We start from the raw sequence: 21,508 nt of genomic DNA, 5'->3' as shown, positions 1-21,508 counted from the left end.
CGCAGCTTAATCCTACAAAGATTCATTCAGTGGCCCTGTTAACTGCGAGTAAGCATTTGCAATACCAGCTCCTCTGATTTTGAGAAACAAAGGAAGGACCGAATTGCTAGAGGAGAATCCAGCCCAGCAGGGGCGGGAACCATTGAAAGGGAAAAGGAAACATGAAAAATATATTTATCAGTGTAGGAGGTATTCCAATCATCATTTTAGAAGCCATTCGTAACTTTCTCAGCTGTCTTCTGATCTTTTTTTGCTATAGTATTAGATTTTTTCCTCCAGAAAAGGTAAGCGTTATTTTTGGAAATACGACATTTACAAATCAGAGACATATTATAAAACTTCATAACATTGACTCACTCTTTGTCCACTTTGGTAGAGAATTTTTCATCCTGCTGAAGTCAGTGAGCAATTGCTATAGACCTCTGCTATCCTGTGCAGCAAGAAATCTGGCTTCCAACTTCACCCTCCTTCTCACCTGCTCTGGGACTTTGCCCATGTTCTCTGTACCTTAGGTCTTATTTCTGGCAGTGAAAGCACCAATTTAAATACACTGGTTGGGATCGTTGCATCGCCTTTGCTGTGGACAGACTTCCGCTGAGTTAGGACCTCTTTATATTGTATTTATCTCTATTGGTTGGTGGACATGTGAGTGCTGACCTGTGCCCGCTTAGCGAACGGCTGGCCTGTTGAAGAAGTTACCACTTCTAGCGGTTTCTTACTGCCGCTCTGCCAGAGGTCCCTGCCTCTCCAGCCAGATCAGCAGAGTGGAAAGTAGGATTCCCCCTTAGTTTCAATTCAGTGCAAAGTTGGGCAATTTTACTCAGACCACCTGTGCTGAAGGAATTGAGGAACATTTTCATGTTCTGTTTCGCTGAGTCTAGCCAGAGGGCCACTAACATCTTCAATTGTCTCAGGTATTTGCTAAGTGAATCTGCTAGGTCGGTGCCCCTTTATTCATCCAAAACTGTGCTAAACTTGTGTTCAAATCGTGTAGAAAACTTCCCTTAGCTTCCCTACAAAACAAGGGAAGCTTTTCAGGTGCTTTGAGACCCTTCAGTGAAAGGCATTATGTACAGTATGTTCTGTGCATGTAAAATGACCTAATAATGATGGAAAGGACTTGGCATGACTGCAGCCAGAGCTCACATCATCAGCCACTGCGCTGTGGCCCACTAGCTAAGCAGCGTGGATGGGACAGTTATGCCTAGGCAAGGACAAACATTTTCAGAGTGGCCTAGGAGGTGTGTGTCTCCCTTCCAGACAGTTATCCCTTCCTGAGCTACTCCTATCGGAGTGAGAGCAGGATCACAGAAGGGGCACAGGATAGTTACATGAGAAGCTGATGAGCTGTATTTGCCTGAACCCATCAGCTAGGCTGAAGTAAAGGTGGTTTTTATATGTGGGCATGATTTGATTAAGGAGCAATTCAGACATCAGGAAAGCAACAGAAACAGGTCCTAACTGACTTAGGAGCTGAATACCTGGGAACCCAGGTTCTAGTGACTTTTAGTAAACATCAGTGCAGAGAGGTCCTTGAGTTCCTAAGCTGAAGAACAGGTACTGTAGTTGCATGTTAGATATTGTGCTCTTGGGTGATAAAGGCTGATGCTTGCCCTGGCAAGAACTTGTCACACATGATCTTCTGTTTTAATTTTTTGTATTTGTTTTAATTTTGGAAGCAGATTGCCCTAAGATCTGCTTTTATGCTCCAGTGCAACGCTGTGAAGGCTCATCATGGAAGGATTGTCTCTCTTTACTCTGCTTAGACCATGGGAAGTTGGCAGTTTTACCTGGCATCCCTGCTATGAGTTTTCTTTTCATTCTCTTCAAAAAGTAGCTATAGAGAAATTACTCTGTATCTGGAGAAAAACACATCTTTTTCTTTTCCAATTGTTGACCTCACAGCCCGCTTTCCTCAAAACCTGACCATATCATATCTGAACCTCCTTGAGGCCACCAGGCGCCTGGGCGTAGAGATAATGGTTTCTGGAGAGCTGGCTCGTTGCCTGGCCCTTTTAGAAAGCAAGACACATGAAGAGGTACCAACACAGTGAAAAGAAAGAGGCTGTAGATATTTCATGAAGTGTATGAGGAAGTGCAATAGTTAGGGATCGAGGAAGTTCACTAGTCCCCGAGGGACATGATCCGCATCAGAGAAGTCCAGTGAATCAGTAATATGCTGACGATGAGGCTTGTTTGTTGCATACTGTGCGTGTGTGATCACTCTGCAGTCTGAGAGCTTTGCAAATCTTTTACAGCTCGGAATGAGCAAGAGGAGCAGGAGGAAAAACGAGAGATAAAAAGAAGATTAACGCGTAAGGTGAGAAGCAACTTTTATCCTATTATGGCACTATTATAACTTTCTCCCTACCGCACCACTGTTTGCCTTTTTCCTTTCCACAGCACCATTTTTAAAAAGGGAGCCTGAAACAATTCTTAAAAGAAATCTTTAAAAGAAATCACCTCTGCTGTAGAGTGTAAGTCAGTGTAAGTGACAGTGAAGGGAAGAGTTCTGGGGACTATTTTGGGGACTACTTTGCCAGTAACATTTTGAGACTGGGCCAAAGATCTAATTTCTGTAACAGAAGGGACTTTGAACAGTGAAGGATACACAGACTTAGCACTGATCTAACCCTGCTCCCTGTAAAGGTAATGGCTTGCAAGGATTGCAGGGAGAGTGAAGTCCAAGCAATGCTGATTGCATTTGAAAATTCTACCAAAAAGCATTGAACTGGGAAATAGACTTTCTCTGGAAGGAGAGGTTGTCACTTGAGGCATTTAAACTAAATAGAAATAAACACTTAGAAAATGGTGTATAGTGCAGAAAACAATCTTGTATCAGCAGGGAAGGGCGGACTAAACAGCACAGTAGTTTGGTTTTGGTTTTTCTCCCATTTGAAAATCATTTGCTCTTAAAACTGAATAACAGTCATTTCAGATATATGCATGTTCAGTTTCTCCGCTGGCCTAAATGTCTACAGATGTCCCAATGTACATAGCCAACAAGCTAGCCTGTTATTGTAGATAAACTTTATTTTGGCACTCACTTATTTCCCATCTACAGAGATGGAGAAAGTTCCTTAGAAACTCATGTTTGCACCAATCCATTCCTATATTTTTTAAATCTTTTTGACCTATGTGATTGCAAACTTTCATGGTACAAATAATAATCACAAAGACAAAGGGCTATAAACAGAACATATGTGCAAAGGTTACATTCAGAGATCTGGATTGGTTCATTTCATGATTGGAAATCTCAAACTTTCTTCAGCTCATGTGAGTCAGCAGAGCTCTCTGATGTCAACTGGGCTTTTTTCTGCAGGAGCTAAATATGTGGCCCAAAGAGCTGTAACATTATTTTTAAAACACTTATATTCCTGACAGCAATGGCAAGAATGTTCTCGCATCCCCTGATAGCATTTTCTGAAAGAGAAGAACCTAACTGCATTGCGGATGTTTCACAGGCCTTAAGCTCTGCATAGAAACTAGAAATATTGTTTTAGCAGTCTTTCAGTTTCACTGTACATAGAAGGATAAACATGTACAGGAATCAAATCCAAACATTAGTGCCATCTGATGAACAGCTGTAATAGATAAAAAGCAAAGCTACCCAGGCACAATCTGCTGCCTAAGAAGTGGGGGGTTGCTAGCCTAGCCTGTGTTATCATCACACACATCCCCATCCTCTGCTATTTTGTAGGAAAGGTGCATAATGTGAGTTGGCCGTTGCAGACGGAGGCCTCAGCTATATGGTAATCTAAAACTCCCAGATTGCTGTAGCATTGCAGCAGTATCTACTCCTCAAAATCTCAGCAGCTGTCTTCTATGAGTTTTTTTTATTTGTCTTGTTTACACTTTTGAGTAGGAACAATGGCAAGAACAGCTTCAGTCCAATCCCCTGGCAATCTGCTCTTTCATGTTCATATCCACATTCCAGGTCCACATTCCTTTTAGCCTTTTTTGGCTTCTTCTCAAATACGGATTTTTTTTTTTCCCCCTGGTGTGTTTGTGAGGTTGGTAGCAACATGAGTTAGCATTGTTTGGTCTTGATTATTTTTTTAAACCGTTTTTAATTGTTGCGGTGACACCTTGTAATTTTAATGAAAGAACAACAAATTATAGCCTCGCCTACCAAACACACTGTCGGAAAAGCTCAGTAATGACTAGATGAAAGAAGCGAATAAAGTTTGCAAGTGGATATGTAACACCTAGAGATGCTAAGCACCTAGTGAATCCTGCAAAAGCTGTTGTTATTCCCCAGTTCTGCCTGTCATGAATATGGCCCAGATGTGTCTCTGTGTTTACAGAAGAGTGGCAGGCTCCTTCTGTCCATCCATCCTGAAGTCTTATTACCAACGGATTTTAAACCTCAGATCAAGGAGAGGTTTAATTGAGCACATCAAATGTTTTCCCCAGCAGATTTCTGCCTTTGCAGTGGGTTTTAATGCACACGCATGCCCACAGGGTAAGTAAGTTCAGCATAAGGAAGGTATGCCAGTTTGCCTTCTTGTAACCATATATGGTTGGTAATAAGAAGAAAAGGGATCCTGGAGAAGCCATGGAAAAGATTTTTGATCATATACTGTAAATATTGCTACGGCCCCTGATTTTGGTAGCATCATTCCAACTCTACTAGAGCTGGAACAATCTACTTCATCCATTAAAAAGCTGTTCTTAAAATTCCTTCAGAACTGACATTTTGTTGCAGTATTATGATGATGAGCTGTTACATGACATACTGTGATAAGTAAGATTACCTTGCTAAGTCTAGATGCCTTACTAAAGTTGGCAATAAATTGTACTTGAATCCATCATCTGGGCAGGCATGTTTTTTAAAAAAAAATTTGTGAACAGGCGATGTATAACAAGCTGCCCCTTGAAGCACTTTTCATCCTCTCAGCCTCTACTAACTCCAGATTAACTGGGGATAGGGAATAGCTGCCACTGAAAGAACTAAAAGGAGGGAAATTCAGTTTGGTACACTCTCTTTTAAACTCCTTTCCCTTCTGCCGTAGGATGGAAAGATAAAGCCTATTCACCTGTAACCAGAGTTTCTAAAGATGGGTTCTGCATATCCAGTCACCCTGTTGCTCCTTCTTCCTTCTCCTTGGGGTCGAACTAGCTACTTCAGACATGTGGACTTTTATAATTTAATAGGAGGGACATCTGAATATGAAGAGATTTTTCTGAGCACTGGTCTAGGCCACCCCACAAGCCCATTCCCAGAATATGAGTGTGTGAAGGCCCTCTTGGGGAACTATTGTATCCAAGTCCCCTCCATGAGGCGTTCCGGGCCCCAGGAAATACTACAAAGAATTTATCCTCTCTTAACCTCAGTGTATTTGGCTGTATACCAAGGCAATTAACACAAGCCTGAACTCCCCATGAGGACTCCCATTCCAGAGATGCAGTCGTAGCTCAGATTAACAGAACATGTTACAAATCACTTGCAAAGAAGAATAACATTCTTCTTTTCCTGTCTTCTCTTCTTTCAAGTGGCATCATGCTCCCTGTTTCCAGAGCTGTTAACTGCTTCCTATCCCCCACTGTCAATAGTTAATTTTTCACAAAGGCCTACCTGCAAAACTAAAAATTTCATAGCAGTAATAATGACAACTTAAATGATGATCCGTGGCTGTTTCTTAAAGGCCACGCATTAAAGTCTGTGAAATCTTTGCTCCCGTTGAATTACTTCCCCAGTAGAACTCAAACTCTGTGTTCACAGGTGAGCAAGCTGATGCCTCACTGGGAAATGTCTTGCTGTTCAGTCATTTCTTTAATTGACCTCCCTTGGCTTGGATCCGTGCAGGGCGTTTGAAATAATGAACTCTTGAGACAGGTGTGACCAGTCAGAGGGAGGTGAGAGGAAGAGGAAAAATAGGTTGGAATATAAAAAAGGTTAGCTGTTAATTTGGATAAATTGCATTTCTCCTCAAAGAGGGAAAAGGGCTTGGGGCCATTTTTATCACATCCTGCTCCTTTGTTAGAGATACATAGATCCACGTCTTTCCACAAAAGGTGGAGAGCAAAGGAGAGTGGGAATTGTGTACACTGCCAGTTAGGATCTGTAATTTTTCAGCTTGATTTCATCATTAAATAACAACCATAACATTTTAATGAGGTAACAAAGCAGGCAACAATGAAGTGGCAAGACAACAAGCTCTGTGTGGTTGAAGAGAGGCAAACTCAGCATCTCAGATTTGGCTAAATCCCAAAACCATGACTGGCAAGAGCATGTTTCTCTCCACTTTACCTGGTGACAGTGCTTTGGTTTGCTTCATTTCCCATGCCAAGAAAATGGGTTTGTTTTAAGCCTTCTCTTGCAAATTGGGTTAGTATCAAAGCTTGAAATGTGCCCTTTTTATCTTCAGTGATCCAGAATATACAGAGGACAACTTGATCTCCCATGACCAGACAACAGTTTCTGTCCTCATTTACACTGCTTTTATACTAATACCAGTCCATTTTCTTCAAAATGGATAATGCCCTGATTTCCACTAAAATAATGGGGAGACCCCACTAAAAGTTGTCCTCCTTCAGCTCACAAATCTTTACAAACAGATAAATAGAAATCCATATGGCAAGGGAATACACCCAGAAAAAGTGGAGACAGACACATGTACATGCCTCTGGTATTAATAGAAGTAAAAAAAAAAAAAAATCCCTTTGCCACGCTTAAAAAAGGGTCCGTACTCATTCCAGATTTTTATAGTGAAATTCTTATCATAGGCTACCTGTTCTTTGAGGAAACTTCTCCTTGAAGTTCCTCCCTAAAATACCCCTGAAAAATTTCCAAACTCACCAGTGTTAATAAAGCCTGACAACATTTGCAGGGAGCCAGCTCAATGCATAAGATCCCTCGCTTCCTGCTTGGAGCACCATTGCCTTATGCAGGCAATCACATCTTGTCCTTCAATGTGTCCTTTCACTGTGCGTTTCAAGGGTCTCCCATTTCTTCTGTCTGGCAGAGGCAGCAGAGCTCATTTTCAGTTGTTGTCCGTGAAGTATTGCGTAGCATTAAACAAGTTTGACCCAAGACACTGCAGTTACATGTTATAAATTCCAAGGTGAGATCCCAGGTGAGCCATGCCCTTCCCACAGACACTGAACTGATGCCTGCTGTGGAGCCACTTACAGAGTTTGCTCTGCAAAGCCCTCTTCCCAGCTGTCACTATCATTAAGATTTAAGGGTGCTCTGCATAGCTGAGACCTACTGAGAGATCCGAGTGCTCAGCAACTCCCAAGAATTCTCTGCAATGGTATGAAAAAGAGGCAGGTCAGTTGATTAACAGGACAAATAATGTCACTTTTATTAATTGCTATAAAAAATACCCACTCAGTGTGGTTGTCCCTTTCTTTTCATTTTTTATACTTAGATCTTCACTTTGGTTTAATGTAGTGAATATTTTATGTATATATGTATGTAAATATATGTAGATTTATGGCTATACATCAATTATGTGGAATAAGCTGTGGATCTGAGGACGCTCTTTCCTAGAGTACTGGCACAAGACCCAGTACATCTTCTGTTCATAGCTCTGCCCCAGGCCTCCTAGGTCACCTTGAGTGAGTGCTCGTCTCTGTGCTTCGCTTGCCCCAGCTGTTCTGTGGGGAGGGAGACACCGAGCAAAGCTGTAATGGGGTGTATAAGCACTTGAAATTGCACTGGTTGTACATTTGTCAAGCTAAGTCAGGACCTCCAAAAATAATATGCAGTAATTCTTGTGTTATTTCAGAGGAGGAGAAGAAACAGCTTTTAGTCTATGTCACATTCAGTTATCACCTAGGAATGAAAAATGCACATTAATGCCAAAGTTTCACAAGGTGCTTATGCCCTTGACATTTTTTCATGTGTAACTCCATGCACTGATCTTTATGCCCACTGAAGGAATTAACATGCACAGAAGGGGGTGCAGTAAGTTTCAGTGTTGTAAAAAGTGCCGGCAGTGCAACTAATTTGGCTCGTGCGTTTGTGAATGTGAGAACTCATCTCAGATTTCTCATTTCATCATATAGCTCTGAACATTTAGTCTTTTCTTTGATTTTAGCCTGGACCCGCAACAGCAGGGAAGCCAAATTAACTATTTAAGGCTTTGTTGAGGTGTTGAGGTAAATACCACCAGTGAAGTCCCACTTCTCTCAGAAGAACCACAGCATCAGCAGCTCTTGGTGCTCTTGCATTCCTGACATCGTCTACACATCAGTGTGGCACAGCAGGTTATAGCGTATCAGAATTCACCTGTCATCTCCTTTGGAAAAACTTGCTCATCACTTAGACTGACAACTTTGCACAAACATAAAAGCCAGCTAAGGACAAGGGTTGACAGAAGCTGTGAAGTAGGGTCTCTTCCTGTTTCCCTTGTAGCCATTTAGAAACACAGAGTTTAACTAACAGGATTTCATATTTTGTTCATGTCATCATACCTCATGTAATGGAGTATTTTATTTAAAAAGAATTCCCATCCTAATATGAAATAGCATCTAGGCTCTGGCCTAATAAAAGCTGAGAAATCTACAGATAATGTTGGTTGTTCATCCTTAATTCATGCTGTTGTGCAAAAAGAAGCAGCTGATGCAAGTAAGGATAGAGTCTCAACTTTATCTTTGAAAAACTTAGCTGTAGTCCTAATGTTAGTATTATTTCAGTACAAAGGTTCTCTCTGTTCCCATAGTCAAGGCGTAGATTTAAAATAAAAATCAGAAAAACATTTCAGCTATAATAATGAAGGAAGGCTAACAAACTTTCCGGTGCTTGGTTTTCCTAACACTAGAGCTAGTAGAAAAACCTAGCAAAAAAAAAAATCTTGCATGTATGTATGCATTTTGCTTTCAAAAAAACGGTCACCAGAACGTGTAGTCAAAGTTAAGAAAGACGTGCTTCTTCCTGGCCTCTGTATATACATACTCTTTGGCTGACCTGAGCATGGCCCTGGCTATATTAAATGGTATTCTTCTTGGGAAGCTTTTGGAAGATGGAATAAGAGGAAGTTTGTAACTGTTACATAACCAGCCCACACACAGCAGCTCCTCCCATGAAACTTCGTGTCTCCCATAGAAGAAGGTGGGTGTGAGAAAACTATCTAATTTTAAGACTTTTGCAATATTCAAAAGCTTCTAACTTCTTTTTCAAACTAGCCAGGAGTTTTTCTCTTGTTAAATTTAATTTACCTTAAATTGGCGTTGGAGGCAACGCAAGAACTGCAGTGCTGGGACTTGACTGCTGTCCTAGGCAAGGGCATTAGTCAGCAGGCTGTAGAGCTGTGCTCCTGGTTACACTTTCTCTCTGTGATTTCTCTCTTCTGGGTGTGCACAATGGCACAGCTGAAGCCCAGAGAGTGATCCCTGTCCTCCTGAACAGCTCATGGACTGGGATTAGTGCATTCTTGCAGATTCTCTTTCCACATGAGATGCCTGAACCACTTGGTGAGTGAGTGCTCAGGGCTTTCAGCAGAAAGAAAGCAGCCCCACTGCTGCCTCTGGTGCAACCATGGTTTTGAAAAGAGAAGACAGAGGCAACCATCCATGGCAAGAACAATCAGATAGGGATTTAAATCCAAGTGCAGGGTGGGGAGGTGGAGCTTTCTTGAACCAGCACCCAAATTGTGGAGACAGGTGAGATTTAAAGGATGCACTTCTCTTTCCTTGTGGTCTCGCTAATTTGTCATCCTCTGCTTAGCATCCTGGCTACTTTGAATCTTAATTCTCCCCTGGAAGAGGAAATACAGGGAGCTGAGATACTTAAGCTGAGAGGAAGGTGGAAATGCCCTTCAAGATTCCAGAGTCTAAATACTTTTGCAGAAGAGTCCCAAGCATTTTATGAAATGTTGAGCCCTTTCACTATTCACAAGAGTGAAGAATTGCAAAACAGCCCTATAACACTGACACGTTTCACATGTTCACACTTAACGCATATTCTGCTTTTTCTAATGAGTAGGAATAGCATGATATACTGGCTGGCTAATGGTTAGTGGGACATGAGTATTTTACCAGATATAGCAGCATTAGCATAAACTTTTGTCGCTAATATACATCCACAAATGTATAGTACCTTCTTCAGAAACAGTCATGTAATTCCTCTTGACATGAACCAGCATTCTGTGCAGCTAAGGAGAGGAGATCCCCAAAAGCCAACGTCTGTCCTTAGCTGAATGATACATGGACTAGGGCACTACTGTTTCTAATTTGAGAAGAGATTTTTAACTGTGCCTGCCTATTCTGTTGTGGAAGTTGGAAGAAATCCTTTTGAACAATGGACATGTTTTCTTGACATGATACAATCCACCCTTGCGGGTTTTTTTTGGCTCGTAATAAGCAATGTAAACTGTTAAAAAGCAAATATGCTATGACATAAGATTGAGCTGCAGCATGCTGTGAAAAGTTCAATGAGCAATAGTCATTATCCTCCCTGCCTTTTCTGGAGGTAAGGACAAGTGCAGATTATCAGAATGGTAAGAAATGTTGTTTGTCACCCTTTGCACATAATTCGGAACAGGGTCTGCTCAGTTCCTTTGCCTTACTCTTCTCAGGCAGCTCTAAAACACACACAGCAGTTCAAGATGGGGAGAGTACGCCACGCGCAGGTAGTTTTTAAGTTGTGTTATGGTCCGCACTTCTTCCTGGGACATCTGTGCATGAGGAGACTTTCTTGCATTGCATCTAATTTCTGCTAGGGATTATCAACCACAGCCTGGGATTGGGGTCGCCAGCCACAGCCACTTCCCAAGCAGTTGCCTGCTGCTCTGACGGCAAGGTGGGATGATATATGAGGTGCTATAGCAAACAACACGTTATCTCTCAGGTAGCGAGGCTGTGAAAGGTCATAAAACCCAATGGTGTTGGGATGTCTGAGCCCTCCTATTATTATATTAAGGGTTTTGGTAAAAAAAATCCTCAGTCAGCACTTTGTGAGGAACAAATGAAGTCCTGATGTCCTTTTCCACTCCTTTCTCAAATCCACAGCTGAGTCAAAGGCCCACAGTAGAAGAGCTACGTGAGAGGAAGATCCTCATCCGCTTCAGTGACTACGTGGAAGTGGCAGACGCGCAGGACTACGACAGGAGGGCTGACAAACCCTGGACACGACTCACAGCCGCTGACAAGGTAAGTAGCTTTCAAAGTAGATCTCAAATTGGCAAAAGCACCTTCATCCCCCTGAAGCCAGCTAACTTCTGCAGAGTGTTAAGGCAGGAGGGTTCAACCCTGACTCAGAGAGAGGCATGATGACTCAGAGTCATCCTTCACTCAGGATTTCTGCCTCATGCCACAGAGTATTTCAGTCATTAAAATGAAGTCTCATGAGTCCTGTAGATGGCAACAAGTTGCATTCTTGGTATCAAGTGCATTGTCTTTGGAGCATCAGTGGGACCTTCCGTTCTCTCACCAAGTAGTGTCTGTGGTGTGGGCGCTGGTGGCAAAGAGGTTAAATCCTTGGCCAGTAGTAGTATCAATCACATCCTAAGAGGCTTAATGGTGCCTCAGGAAGAAGGTGAGCTTTACCGATGGTTCAAGCAGGTTCTGCTTTGCTTCTTTGCCAGGCTGAGTATCGCTTTTTGTATGTGCAACATGTCATACCTCCAGCAGAGACAAGGTGACAGTCACCACGGAAAGAAACGGAGAGCTTTAAACTTTTTACGGCATCTCATATGACAACAGGACTGTGAGCCTGATGATAAGTGACTCCAGTGCTTGACAGTCGTTTTTCGCTGGCCATGTGATTTTAAAGGCTTTCAGGTAGCTGAATTCAAGACCTGAATATTTTTTTGCTGTGCCCCTCATGCAGCAAAGGGGATCGTGTTTGATGGACAGAGAAAGGAGTGGGAGTCCTGACCATGCCGCTCATTCATGGTGTCCTCGGTTTTATCTACAGAGGAAAGGGTGGCCAGTTTTATTTGTATAATTTAACCAATGGACTTTTATAGTTCTGCAACCACTGGTTTTCTCCTTGACAGAGGCCTTTTTCAGCTTAGCTTTTTCATAAGTTAAAGTGACATAAACTGATCTGAAAAAGAGCAAAACTTCTCCTGAACACAGCAGAGCATAATGTATTGGGTTAAATTCCCATTTTACATCACCATGTTGTAGAAAATCTTAGCTAAGTGACCTAGCCAAGCTATCAGTTATATTCTCCCATTTCGTAGGTGAGGGAGGGAATAAATGTCCAATCAGTTCTGCTGCCTTTGAGAGATCCCTGTCTGGGGTGAAAGGCATGGAGAGACTATAGCTAGGAAAGCAGAAGAGTTGGTGTCCAAAGAGGTTCTTTCTCATCCCGTGTCTGTGAAAAGGACAAGTATTATGTACCACTATTAAAAGTAGCCTGATAAAGAATTTGTTATTAAGGAAAAGTACTTTGAGCTTGCCTTTACTTTTTTATAATGCATGTGCAAGGTCAATACACTGAAGAAAAGGCGTAATTTCTCCAAATGAACATTTTCTCAGTAAAGCAGAAGAAAATGTGGTTTGACATTCTAATATTAATGCTTCTTACATGCATAAGGAAGCAAATCTATCCTTTTTCAGGCCAGGGTCACATGGCAATATTCTGATTTCTGCTGTTCAGATCAGCTGCTTTTCCCCATCACTGCGTGCACTGTTACAAAACATAGCCAAACAAATTGGAATCAACTCTGAAATGCCTAACAAAGCTGCAGTGCCCTATAAAAGATTATTTTCTTCCAAAGCTCTGATTCAATAACTGCCTCCATTGGTCAGCACAGATTAGATTTATTGCAAAAATTGATTTTAGTAATAGACTTTCCTGTTTGTCAGTAAATCTTGCTCCATGTGCTGGATGTGGGGAATTGGGTTCAATCTGACTTCATCTTTACCAAGTTTGCCTGTTAGAGGAATAAAAAGGGTGCATTAAATCTCACCAACAGATCAGGGATGCATGGGGGCAATAGATTGCAGGTGTTGCGGGAGTCAGCAGTCTATGTGGCCTCCTTCACAGCCACTTAAGCAGCAAATTGGTCTGCTGAAGGTAGGCACTTGAGCTGCTGCATAACCATCTCTCCAGTGATAGATGGAGACAGAACCTGATGGATATTTCTAAAATAAATAAAAAGCTAAAGCTGTATAGAAGAGTACAAGGGGCCTTTTCTACGGCTCGCACTCAAAATCTATCACTTAGGGCTTGTTCGGGTAGTTGGTGACTGGATCAGTGGCTGTTACAAAAGTCCTGTTTCGGGCTGGTGCTCTTTGTACTACTTTAGATTTCCTTAATCGAGACAAATAACTGATAGACACAAGTGACACTAACAGGAGTGGCCACTTCCAGGAGTAAAGGTTTTCAGCTTCCCAAGGAAAGGCAGGTGGCACACACCTTGTTCCCGTGGGAGCATTCAGCCACAGCAGCCGTCTTGCTTGGACTCACCATACACTCCCCTCTTGCGAGCCAGCTTGCGAGCTACAAATATCGCAGTACTGAAAAAAATCAGGCTGACGTGGGCTTGAGCCAGTTCTGCTCAGCATCCTCTCCAGCAAGCAGCAAGCCCCTCTAAGTCACCCTCTTCCTCTTTCTTTTTTTTTTTTCCTCCCAGTATTTCCCTTCATTGCAGTCACCCCTAGTTCTCTTTTTGCACCTGGACAAGCTGCAAAGGCTGGAGGTAGCTGGCTGTCCTGCTGATGCTAAATATGACCACCTGTGGCTAGTCTTCTGCTGGATTAGTGAGTTGAATCGGTTCAGCAAGTGGCACAAATGAGCCAGAAGGAAGGGGTCAGAGGGGCACAGCCAGAGGCAGAGGGATGGGCAGGGGAGCCGGGCCTCCCTTTTCCAAGGCCAGTGAGCTGGCAAAGCAGCTCAGCTTATTTTAGGTAATTTCACCCTAGGAAATTCACATAAAGGCAGGATACATCACAAATAGGAGACTTCAGTGAGATCCAGGCCAAGTTTACTCACAGTCCAGTTCTGAAATAGAAGGCACCATTCGAGAAACATGATTGCATGTTTTTTTCTCATACTTAGGCTAATTTGGATTTTGTATATGAAAGTGTTTACATAATAAGCCAGAATTGAGTTTTGTGTCCGTATTGTCTACAATTCATTTTCAAATTGATGTATTCCGGTGAAGCATTTATCTCTTCCCTTTATGTGATTTAGAACATGTTTATCTCTTTTTCCTTTTCAGATTTTAAAGCCTTTTATATGCTTTTCTCTCTCTCTGATAATGTTATGTAAGACTTCTTCACTTTTAATGTACTGTTTTGAAAACAAAGTGAACTTACTTTGATCTCGCTCATTCATACATTTATGGGTTTATTTGTCCTTTGCAGGCAGCCATTCGAAAAGAGCTTAATGAATTTAAAAGCACTGAAATGGAAGTTCATGAATTAAGTAGGCATCTAACAAGGTAAGTTGAGATTAATTTTTTAAGACTAGCAATGAATACGGTTGTTTTCCAGAAAATCCCAACAGCATTTCTCAAACACCCACTGAACACTCCCAGGTCTAGAAAACATTTAGAATTAGATGCTGTATAAGAAACTCGCACAGACAAACTCATGCTGCCATTACGTGGCTGTGTGCAGGCACGTGCCATCTCTTCAGTAAAGTGCAACCTCCACTGACTGAGGTTTTTGTTTGTTTTTTTTTCAAATATCATGATGTTCTCGTGTTCTAGTTGCATTTCAGTTCTTCTGATATCAACAATGAATAGTGTTGGTGTCTCAAGATAGGAAGGACACAGAAAACTCCCCTTGTAGATCAAGTACATAGCAAGGTATAACTGTACTGCAGAGTGAATGCAAATGAAATCACGCTGAATGTACAGCTATTTCATGCTACGCACTCGTTATGCATGGATTACTCAGCCCTGTCAAGTCTTGCCATAGGCAATGCAGTGGTAAAATAGCGTCTATATTGCTGATCTTGCAATCTTTTGTACTCTTAGGCATTTTTGGTTAAAAAGGTAAGGTCTGAATTATCCCAGACCTCAAACTAACAACTGTTCTCTCTGACAGCATGGGGTCTAGGCTCACTGGGAGGTCAGGACACTTCCCCTAGCACAGTCTGTGCTGAGCCTGCTCTGGTTTTAATTCTGAGACGAGCTAAACTCCTGGAGTTTCAGCTGAAGTCAGACCTTTGCAAATCAACATTAGCTCACAGTCATTGTTATACGTTAAAAACAAGTTTTAGGTATTCAAGACAAAAGAGAGAGAGATCGTGTGCAAAACTGGAGTTGTCCTTGCATTTATGCGTTCATCAGATAGGTACTCATAAAAAATGCAGTTAATACTTTTAAGAAAAATATAGACAAGCTTAAGGCAAAGTTTAGTATTAGGGGATTTTTACATACATCAATTAATAATTGCATCAAAATTCCCTGGATGTATTATGCATATATTATACTGCAGAAATGAGCTCCCTTCTATTTCCTGTCATATGCTAGGATGGTTTTATTGGGGTGTGTAATAATGGAGTGTTGCTAGAGACAAGCCAGCTGCCTTCAAATGGTGACGTTTAGAAGAAGCTTTAGAGTGTGCAGTAGTTACATAGCTTTAGGGTTGCAGTGGGCCTTGATATGTTGACCCCGGGGACTGACGCTTTGAAAGGTACTTGACTCACGAAATCCATTCTCCCAGGATTAGTTAGTTAGGGGAGTACTAACTCAGGAAGGGTGTTAGGCTGTTTTAAAAGGGTCTTGCTACAAGGAGTTGAGGTCCTTTGGCTTCCATGAGATGCTTAGCATTCCACAAAAATAAAGACTGTTTTAGTTTTCAAGGAAGTCTGTCCAGCTGTTTGGCTCGTGCAGGTTTGTGAGCAGTATTTTGGTTCTCTCCCAGTGTTGGGATGAGCAGTTACCCTTTGAGATGGAGGCACTTTCTATTTGAAAGCCACCAAGTGGCTTTGACTCATTCAAGTCTTGGCCAGGCATACGCAGAGCTATGGCCAGCGTAATAGAAAGTGAAGTAAGGGTTTGTCTGAAGTTCAGCAGGACTTCTTATTGGTTAGACAAGTGGCCTCAGGAACTAGCCACTTGAATGAATCACGCTTAAACAAAATCGAGCAATTCCCTTAAACTAACTTAGATAAATCACCATTATAAAATCATTAGCAAGGTAATGAGCTATTCGTGTCATTAGGCAGGGACATGAGCTGAGCAGAGAAAGTGAGTGTTGCTTTACTAGTGAGATGGTTTAATTTATTAATGAAGAAGTGAAAAATCAAAGCTTAAAAAACACCCGTGCACCACGGACACAGGCAGGCCTCCTGGCACGTGATGTACATGCAGAAAGGGTGGCAGCAGGGGAGCCCTACTTGTCTTTTTATACTCAGACATTAAAGAATAATCATATTTGAACTAGTTGTGAAACTTCATAGCTGAGGCGCAAAAAAGGTTTGTCTAAACCAGACAATTATCCTGGAATCTGGCATAGTGTGGTCTGAAAGAGGAATAGCTAACCTGAAATAACTCACACAGGGGTCTGATAGGGTGGATCCACAGCTTCTTAGTGTCTTTGTTAGATTTTGGTGCAAACTGCTACTGACTCCGATCTGTGAGTCTGGCAAGGACCAAGGCAGTTTGAATGTCTGTTCTGGGTCCATAATGCCTGCGTGGCTGCTGTAATACTGCAGGAACCTAGCTGCCCAATTTTGCACTGTAGCAATTAGTACTCTGGGTCTTTTTATATACAATAGGCACATGAGGATGTTCTCTCTTTCTCACAATTTCTCTTTTTTTTTTCTTTTTTTTTCTTTTTTTTTTTTTTGCTTTTAGGTTTCATAGACCGTAGCAGTTCAACTCTATCTGACTACTATGCCGTCTTCAAAACATAACTAAAAGGAACCATAAGTGCTGGTATTATTCACTTCCCTGTTACGTACAATGTAAATCTTCCGAACTGCCTTTTTAAAAAAGAGTAAAAATTAAATATTTAAAAAAAAAAAAAAGTATTTACATGTGATGGGTACTGCAGCATCATCAGACCTGCTGGTTCAAGCTTCAATAACAGAAAATACCCCTGGTGGGAATTATGCCAAGACTTGGCATCTATATATAAGACGTTCCTGGCATGTGGATTTGCCATACATGTTCAAGCCCAGCTGGTGGTGCATCCATTTCGTCTTCAGGCACCCCTCATCCTGACAAGCCTCTGTCATCAACTCTAGAGAGCCCTGAGATGGTGTTCAGGGTATCACTGGCCTGAGTGAAGTCTCCGACGGCCCTGCAGCTATGGCGCTAAGCACTTACACCAAACCCTCCTTTCAATCTGCGAGCACCTTATGAGGACGGTGGAGGAGCAGAACTACCCGGCGGACCAGCCCATCTGTGAACATCGTCTGACTAGAAAGGCATTTGCCTTCCCTGGAGAAGTTCGTGGCCAGTTGATAGGCCCTGTTTGGCTTCAAAGAAGTAAAAGGCATCACCCTAAAAGAACAGGACTCCTTACTCAAGGCTGGTTCAGTTCTAGCAACTGTTTATTTTTCATCTCTTTCAAATGTAATTTTCTAACTCCAGTTATGAACCCATCAGCAGTAAGTGACAGGAATGATGACAACAAGCAAAACCATCTCTTCATGGTCACTGCATGGCATTCACTCAGCTCGTAGTCTATTTTACACCCAAGCCTTGTGACTGTATGAGGGCCAGCACGCATCCCGCAGTTAGACAAGCCTGGATTCCCACCTGCTTTGCAGAGCGGAACCTGACATGAGGACCTGGGGGCTCGATTAGGGATATGCATCCCCTCTGTGTCAGGTGTGTAAAGAACTGATCCTAAACTCACACTGAGGAAAAAAATGCTTTTTCTCAAGTCCAGCATGGCAGATTGAGTTTTCCGGCCTAACAAAAGGAGTCTGTTGCATTGTTATGGATGGTGAGACTTAACATTGGTATCGACAGCTGAGGCTTAAGGACAGAAATCCAGGGGTGGTCTGTTTTGGTTTTAATTTATTTTTATTACAATGATTTAACACACAAACTGACCAAGTAGGGCTCAGAGAGCTGGTCGCTCTGGGCCTAATTTACCTGCCAACTTAAGCGCGTGCTTAACACTAAGTAAGCATGCAAATAGTCTCACTGAATTCAACAACATGTCTCACAGGCTTAATTGAAGCTGAACACATACAAGTGCTTTTCTGAACTTAGGCAAGCACCTTCCAGAATCAAGTCCTTAACTAGTGTAATGCCAGCAAGCTCCAGAAAATGTTGTCTAGGGTTCCTTTCCAACTCTTATAAGAAACTATTATGCCATGTTTTGGGTCAGTGGTCCAAAGCACTGTAGCAACATTACTGTAAGAAATTCCAGATTATTACTTCAGGATACCTTTTTTCTTCTGTAATAGCTATTTTGCTTTGAAAGTTTGAACAGAGAGGCCAAAGTTTTTTACTACGGTATTGTTATTTCTGTTGTTATTTTATTATTTTTCCTTTCTTGCTGTCTTCCATGTATCTATCCACTCTTCTGTGCTCCCTCTCTACCTCCCCCTGATGCCATGCTGATGTTGTCCTTTACCAATTGTGAGCTGAGAGGCCGCTCACAAATGAGAATTTTGTGGCCAGTTCTGCATAGTGCCAAGCGCTCCTGCTCTTCTCAGGCCTTGGTCTCATTCCTCTGGCTGTGGGAGTAAAGCAAAAGGACCTATGGCAAAAGAGCCTATGGAGTTGCTCTAGCATTTGGCTTGCCGAAATGGCGTTGGAAGTGAGGCTAACTGACTCCATTTAGGCTTAGCAGTACTCAGTACCTCGCAGATTTGCACTCAGTTGGAGGCGAGCGAAAGCATTTCGTGCTCGTCTGTGGCCATCCACACAATGCTATGGAGTATTAGCTATTAAACAACACTTGGCTGTTGTAGAATGGAAGATGCTATAAAGGAAAGTGAAAACCAGCTGTTTCTGGTGCCTCATTTTGAGGCAGTATGCCTCTGATGTGCTATTCTTCCCAGACCAGGTAATGATTTCTGGATGAACATACAAAGCAATCCCTGTATCACCAGCTCACAACTGCTTTAGCTATAAGTTCATCAGCAGTGGAAGCCTTTAATATGAAATATTATCTGCTCACTGCAGCAAGGACAGAGCACTTATTAGCCAGGACTACACTGCCTGGGGGTTATTTTCCTGAAAGCCTGCGGTTTGTGTTTTTTTTAAAGAATTCGTTCACATATGCATGCACACATAACAAGACTGCATTGCAGCTTTAAAAAGGGAAAACTAAGTTCTTGACTTTTGACTGTACACACTGCTCTAGGAAAGGGCTCTGCACCACAGCAGCAGGCCCTCACATCCCCGCTGTGGCTCCCTCGCCAGCCCTAGCATCACAGCCTTAGCGGTTCAGTGTGAAAGGGAGCGAGGCTGCTGAAGGAGCAGGAGAGAGAGAAAGCACAGGACTCAGTAGACTGGTGGGAGGAACAAGGGAGATTTGGGTTTTATGATTAAAATGAAGAAGCAGGAGGTAGAAGGAGCAGGCTGCTGTTAGTCCATGGTCAGTACCATGGGAGCCCCGGGGCAGCGTCACCTGTCCCTCATGGGCGTGGACCGTGGAGGTGCCCACACCTGCCCAGATAAGCCCCTTATTTGCAGTGGTTGAGGCATGTGACAGCCCAGTCCCGGGTGTGAGCCAGAAGGCCAGCCCTAGCCACCCGGCCTTTGGCCCAAGGCCGGTCCCTGCTGACCTCTCAGCAAGTCGCCAGTCCCTGGCTGCTGGCCTCCTCAGGACACGTGCCACCTGCTTGGCAGCTACACGTGGCCATGTTTGTTTGTTTGTTTTTTTAACTAACTCCTAACTGTCGGAGCAGACACCAGGACACAGTGGAAGAACTGCCATATTTCTCCCAAACTGCAACCTTGCAACTGAAAAGGGGGACGAGGGAGAAGAAAGAAGCCATATAAAGTGTTCAATGCTGTGGCAAGCATTACAGAGCAGAACTGGCACTTCATTTAGTTATAGCTTCAATGGGTTTGGGTATTTTGCAAAGTTACCCTTTGGCAATGCATTCTTTGGAGACGTAACAATCCTTGAGTGCCTGAACACTGCCGTGTGTCCCCAGTTTGCATGCCCAGCTCCTTTTGGCATTCATGGGAAGTTGAGAGCAGACTGGGGAACCGCTAGTCTTTTTTAATCTGTTTTTTGAGCATTGCAACTGCTTTTCTCATCTGTGATAGCCATCTCCACCATGACAAAGTAGTTGTGAGTCCGTTGTGGGGAAAAGAATGATTCTACCCCCCCCCATCAACCGGGGCTATTGAAGGAAATAAAGAGGATAACAAACATTCCTGCTGAAGACTCCAGCAATCATCCTCGTTCTTACTTGGAAGAGACTAATAGTAGTAATAAAGAAGTTATATCGGGTTTAGAGAATGGGAAACCAACACAGAACAAAAATTGCTATTCCAGTACTTGATCATCGGGGCTGATAGTGGAGCTGATGTACCAAAGTCAAGGAAGAAAAAGATTATAACCAATATCTACTGACTCCTGATGTGCAAGGATTTAATCCTGATTCTTAAAACGTGCAAGTAATGCGACATGTTTTCTGCAGCCTATGGAAAGATGAGGTAGAAACTGCATGGCAAGAAAGAAGGAATTGGAAACACAAGTTCCAAGAACTTCTAGCCAAGTTTTACTTATTTGCAGAAAGCGATGCTGAGGGTAACATGATGGTGGCATCTCCCTCCCACCCACACCTTGGCAAGGAGTGGGTGACAGGGACATGCTGGCATATTTAGGCAGAAGGTCAGCACCGTGGCCTTTCCCCGCCCAAGCCCCACTGGCTATGCACTAGCGAGTTGAAAAATGTTTGAGGCTGCATGTTCTCTGGGACAGGGCTCAAGCCGGCTTTTGTATCAAGACAATTTCTAGTACACACTCTAGGCATTATTGGAAGAGAAGGAAGAGGGAAAAGGATATAATAGCCTTTTTTTTTTTTTAAACCACTTTATGGTCATTGAGACTAGTTTGTGAGCCCATTACAGGAATATATTTCACCCCAAGGCTTACATGTAACCACAGCACTTTTTCATCACCACGACTAGTCACCAAACTCACCATCATTATTTCTACAGTGCCATCTGTACAGTGGAAACACTATAAACCAACAGAGTGAAAGCACTTCCAACATGCCCAGTGGAGGCTTGCACTCACAGAAAACCGGGTGAGATGGAGACCCATAGTCATATGGGAACAGGGGCTCCCTAATGTGCCTGCAAATAAAAATCACTTTGTAAAAATAGCCATGGGAGATTGCTAGGCTAGTGAAAAAATCAGGAAAGCAAAAGGGGGACAAACGATTTTTTTCCAGGTGTTCGGTCTGCTCGAGCTTGGAACAATTTCTGTAAACAAAGAGGAGGTGACGGGCAGATTACCTGCTTTCCCATGTGTCCCAGGTACTCCAGCACCAGTTGCATTTTTTCCAGTTGATATCCAAGTGTATGTATATAGTTTGTCTTTGTATAGGAGTGAGTGTGGTGACTGTCAATCATGTGCTCTTCCAGTATTGTAATTTAACAGATTATGGCTGTATGAAAACCATGTAAATAACTAGAAAGAAATTAAACTGGATCTCTATGTCCTA

General features: G+C 42.6%; 2 protein-coding genes across 12 annotated transcripts in view; one reads left to right on the top strand and one right to left on the bottom strand.

Annotated features, from left to right (window-relative positions):
- TBC1D7 (TBC1 domain family member 7) overlaps positions 1-21,508 on the bottom strand; it is a 72,045-nt gene that overhangs the window by 23,400 nt on the left and 27,137 nt on the right. The window contains exon 9 of one of the 6 annotated variants that reach the window (XM_068931833.1): positions 2,332-7,251. The exons of the other annotated variants lie outside the window; for them this stretch is intronic. Coding sequence (XP_068787934.1) covers positions 7,211-7,251 — 41 coding nt within the window. The 3' untranslated portion in view covers positions 2,332-7,210. Of the gene's footprint in view, positions 1-2,331; positions 7,252-21,508 lie in introns of those variants that run through there. 6 annotated transcript variants of the gene reach the window in all.
- Positions 1-21,508, top strand: part of PHACTR1 (phosphatase and actin regulator 1) — a 344,608-nt gene extending 323,100 nt beyond the window's left edge. For all 6 annotated transcript variants that reach the window (XM_068931821.1, XM_068931822.1, XM_068931820.1 and 3 more), the window contains 4 exons: positions 2,259-2,320; positions 10,960-11,100; positions 14,269-14,345; positions 16,713-21,508. In XM_068931821.1, the coding sequence (XP_068787922.1) occupies positions 2,259-2,320; positions 10,960-11,100; positions 14,269-14,345; positions 16,713-16,728 (296 nt within the window). In that variant the 3' untranslated portion in view covers positions 16,729-21,508. The remainder of the gene's footprint in view (positions 1-2,258; positions 2,321-10,959; positions 11,101-14,268; positions 14,346-16,712) is intronic.

Source organism: Struthio camelus, chromosome 2 (assembly GCF_040807025.1).
Source record: "Struthio camelus isolate bStrCam1 chromosome 2, bStrCam1.hap1, whole genome shotgun sequence".
NCBI lineage: Eukaryota > Metazoa > Chordata > Aves > Struthioniformes > Struthionidae > Struthio > Struthio camelus.
Note: the sequence above shows the minus strand (reverse complement) of the source record. Positions and strands in the feature narration are given on the sequence as shown.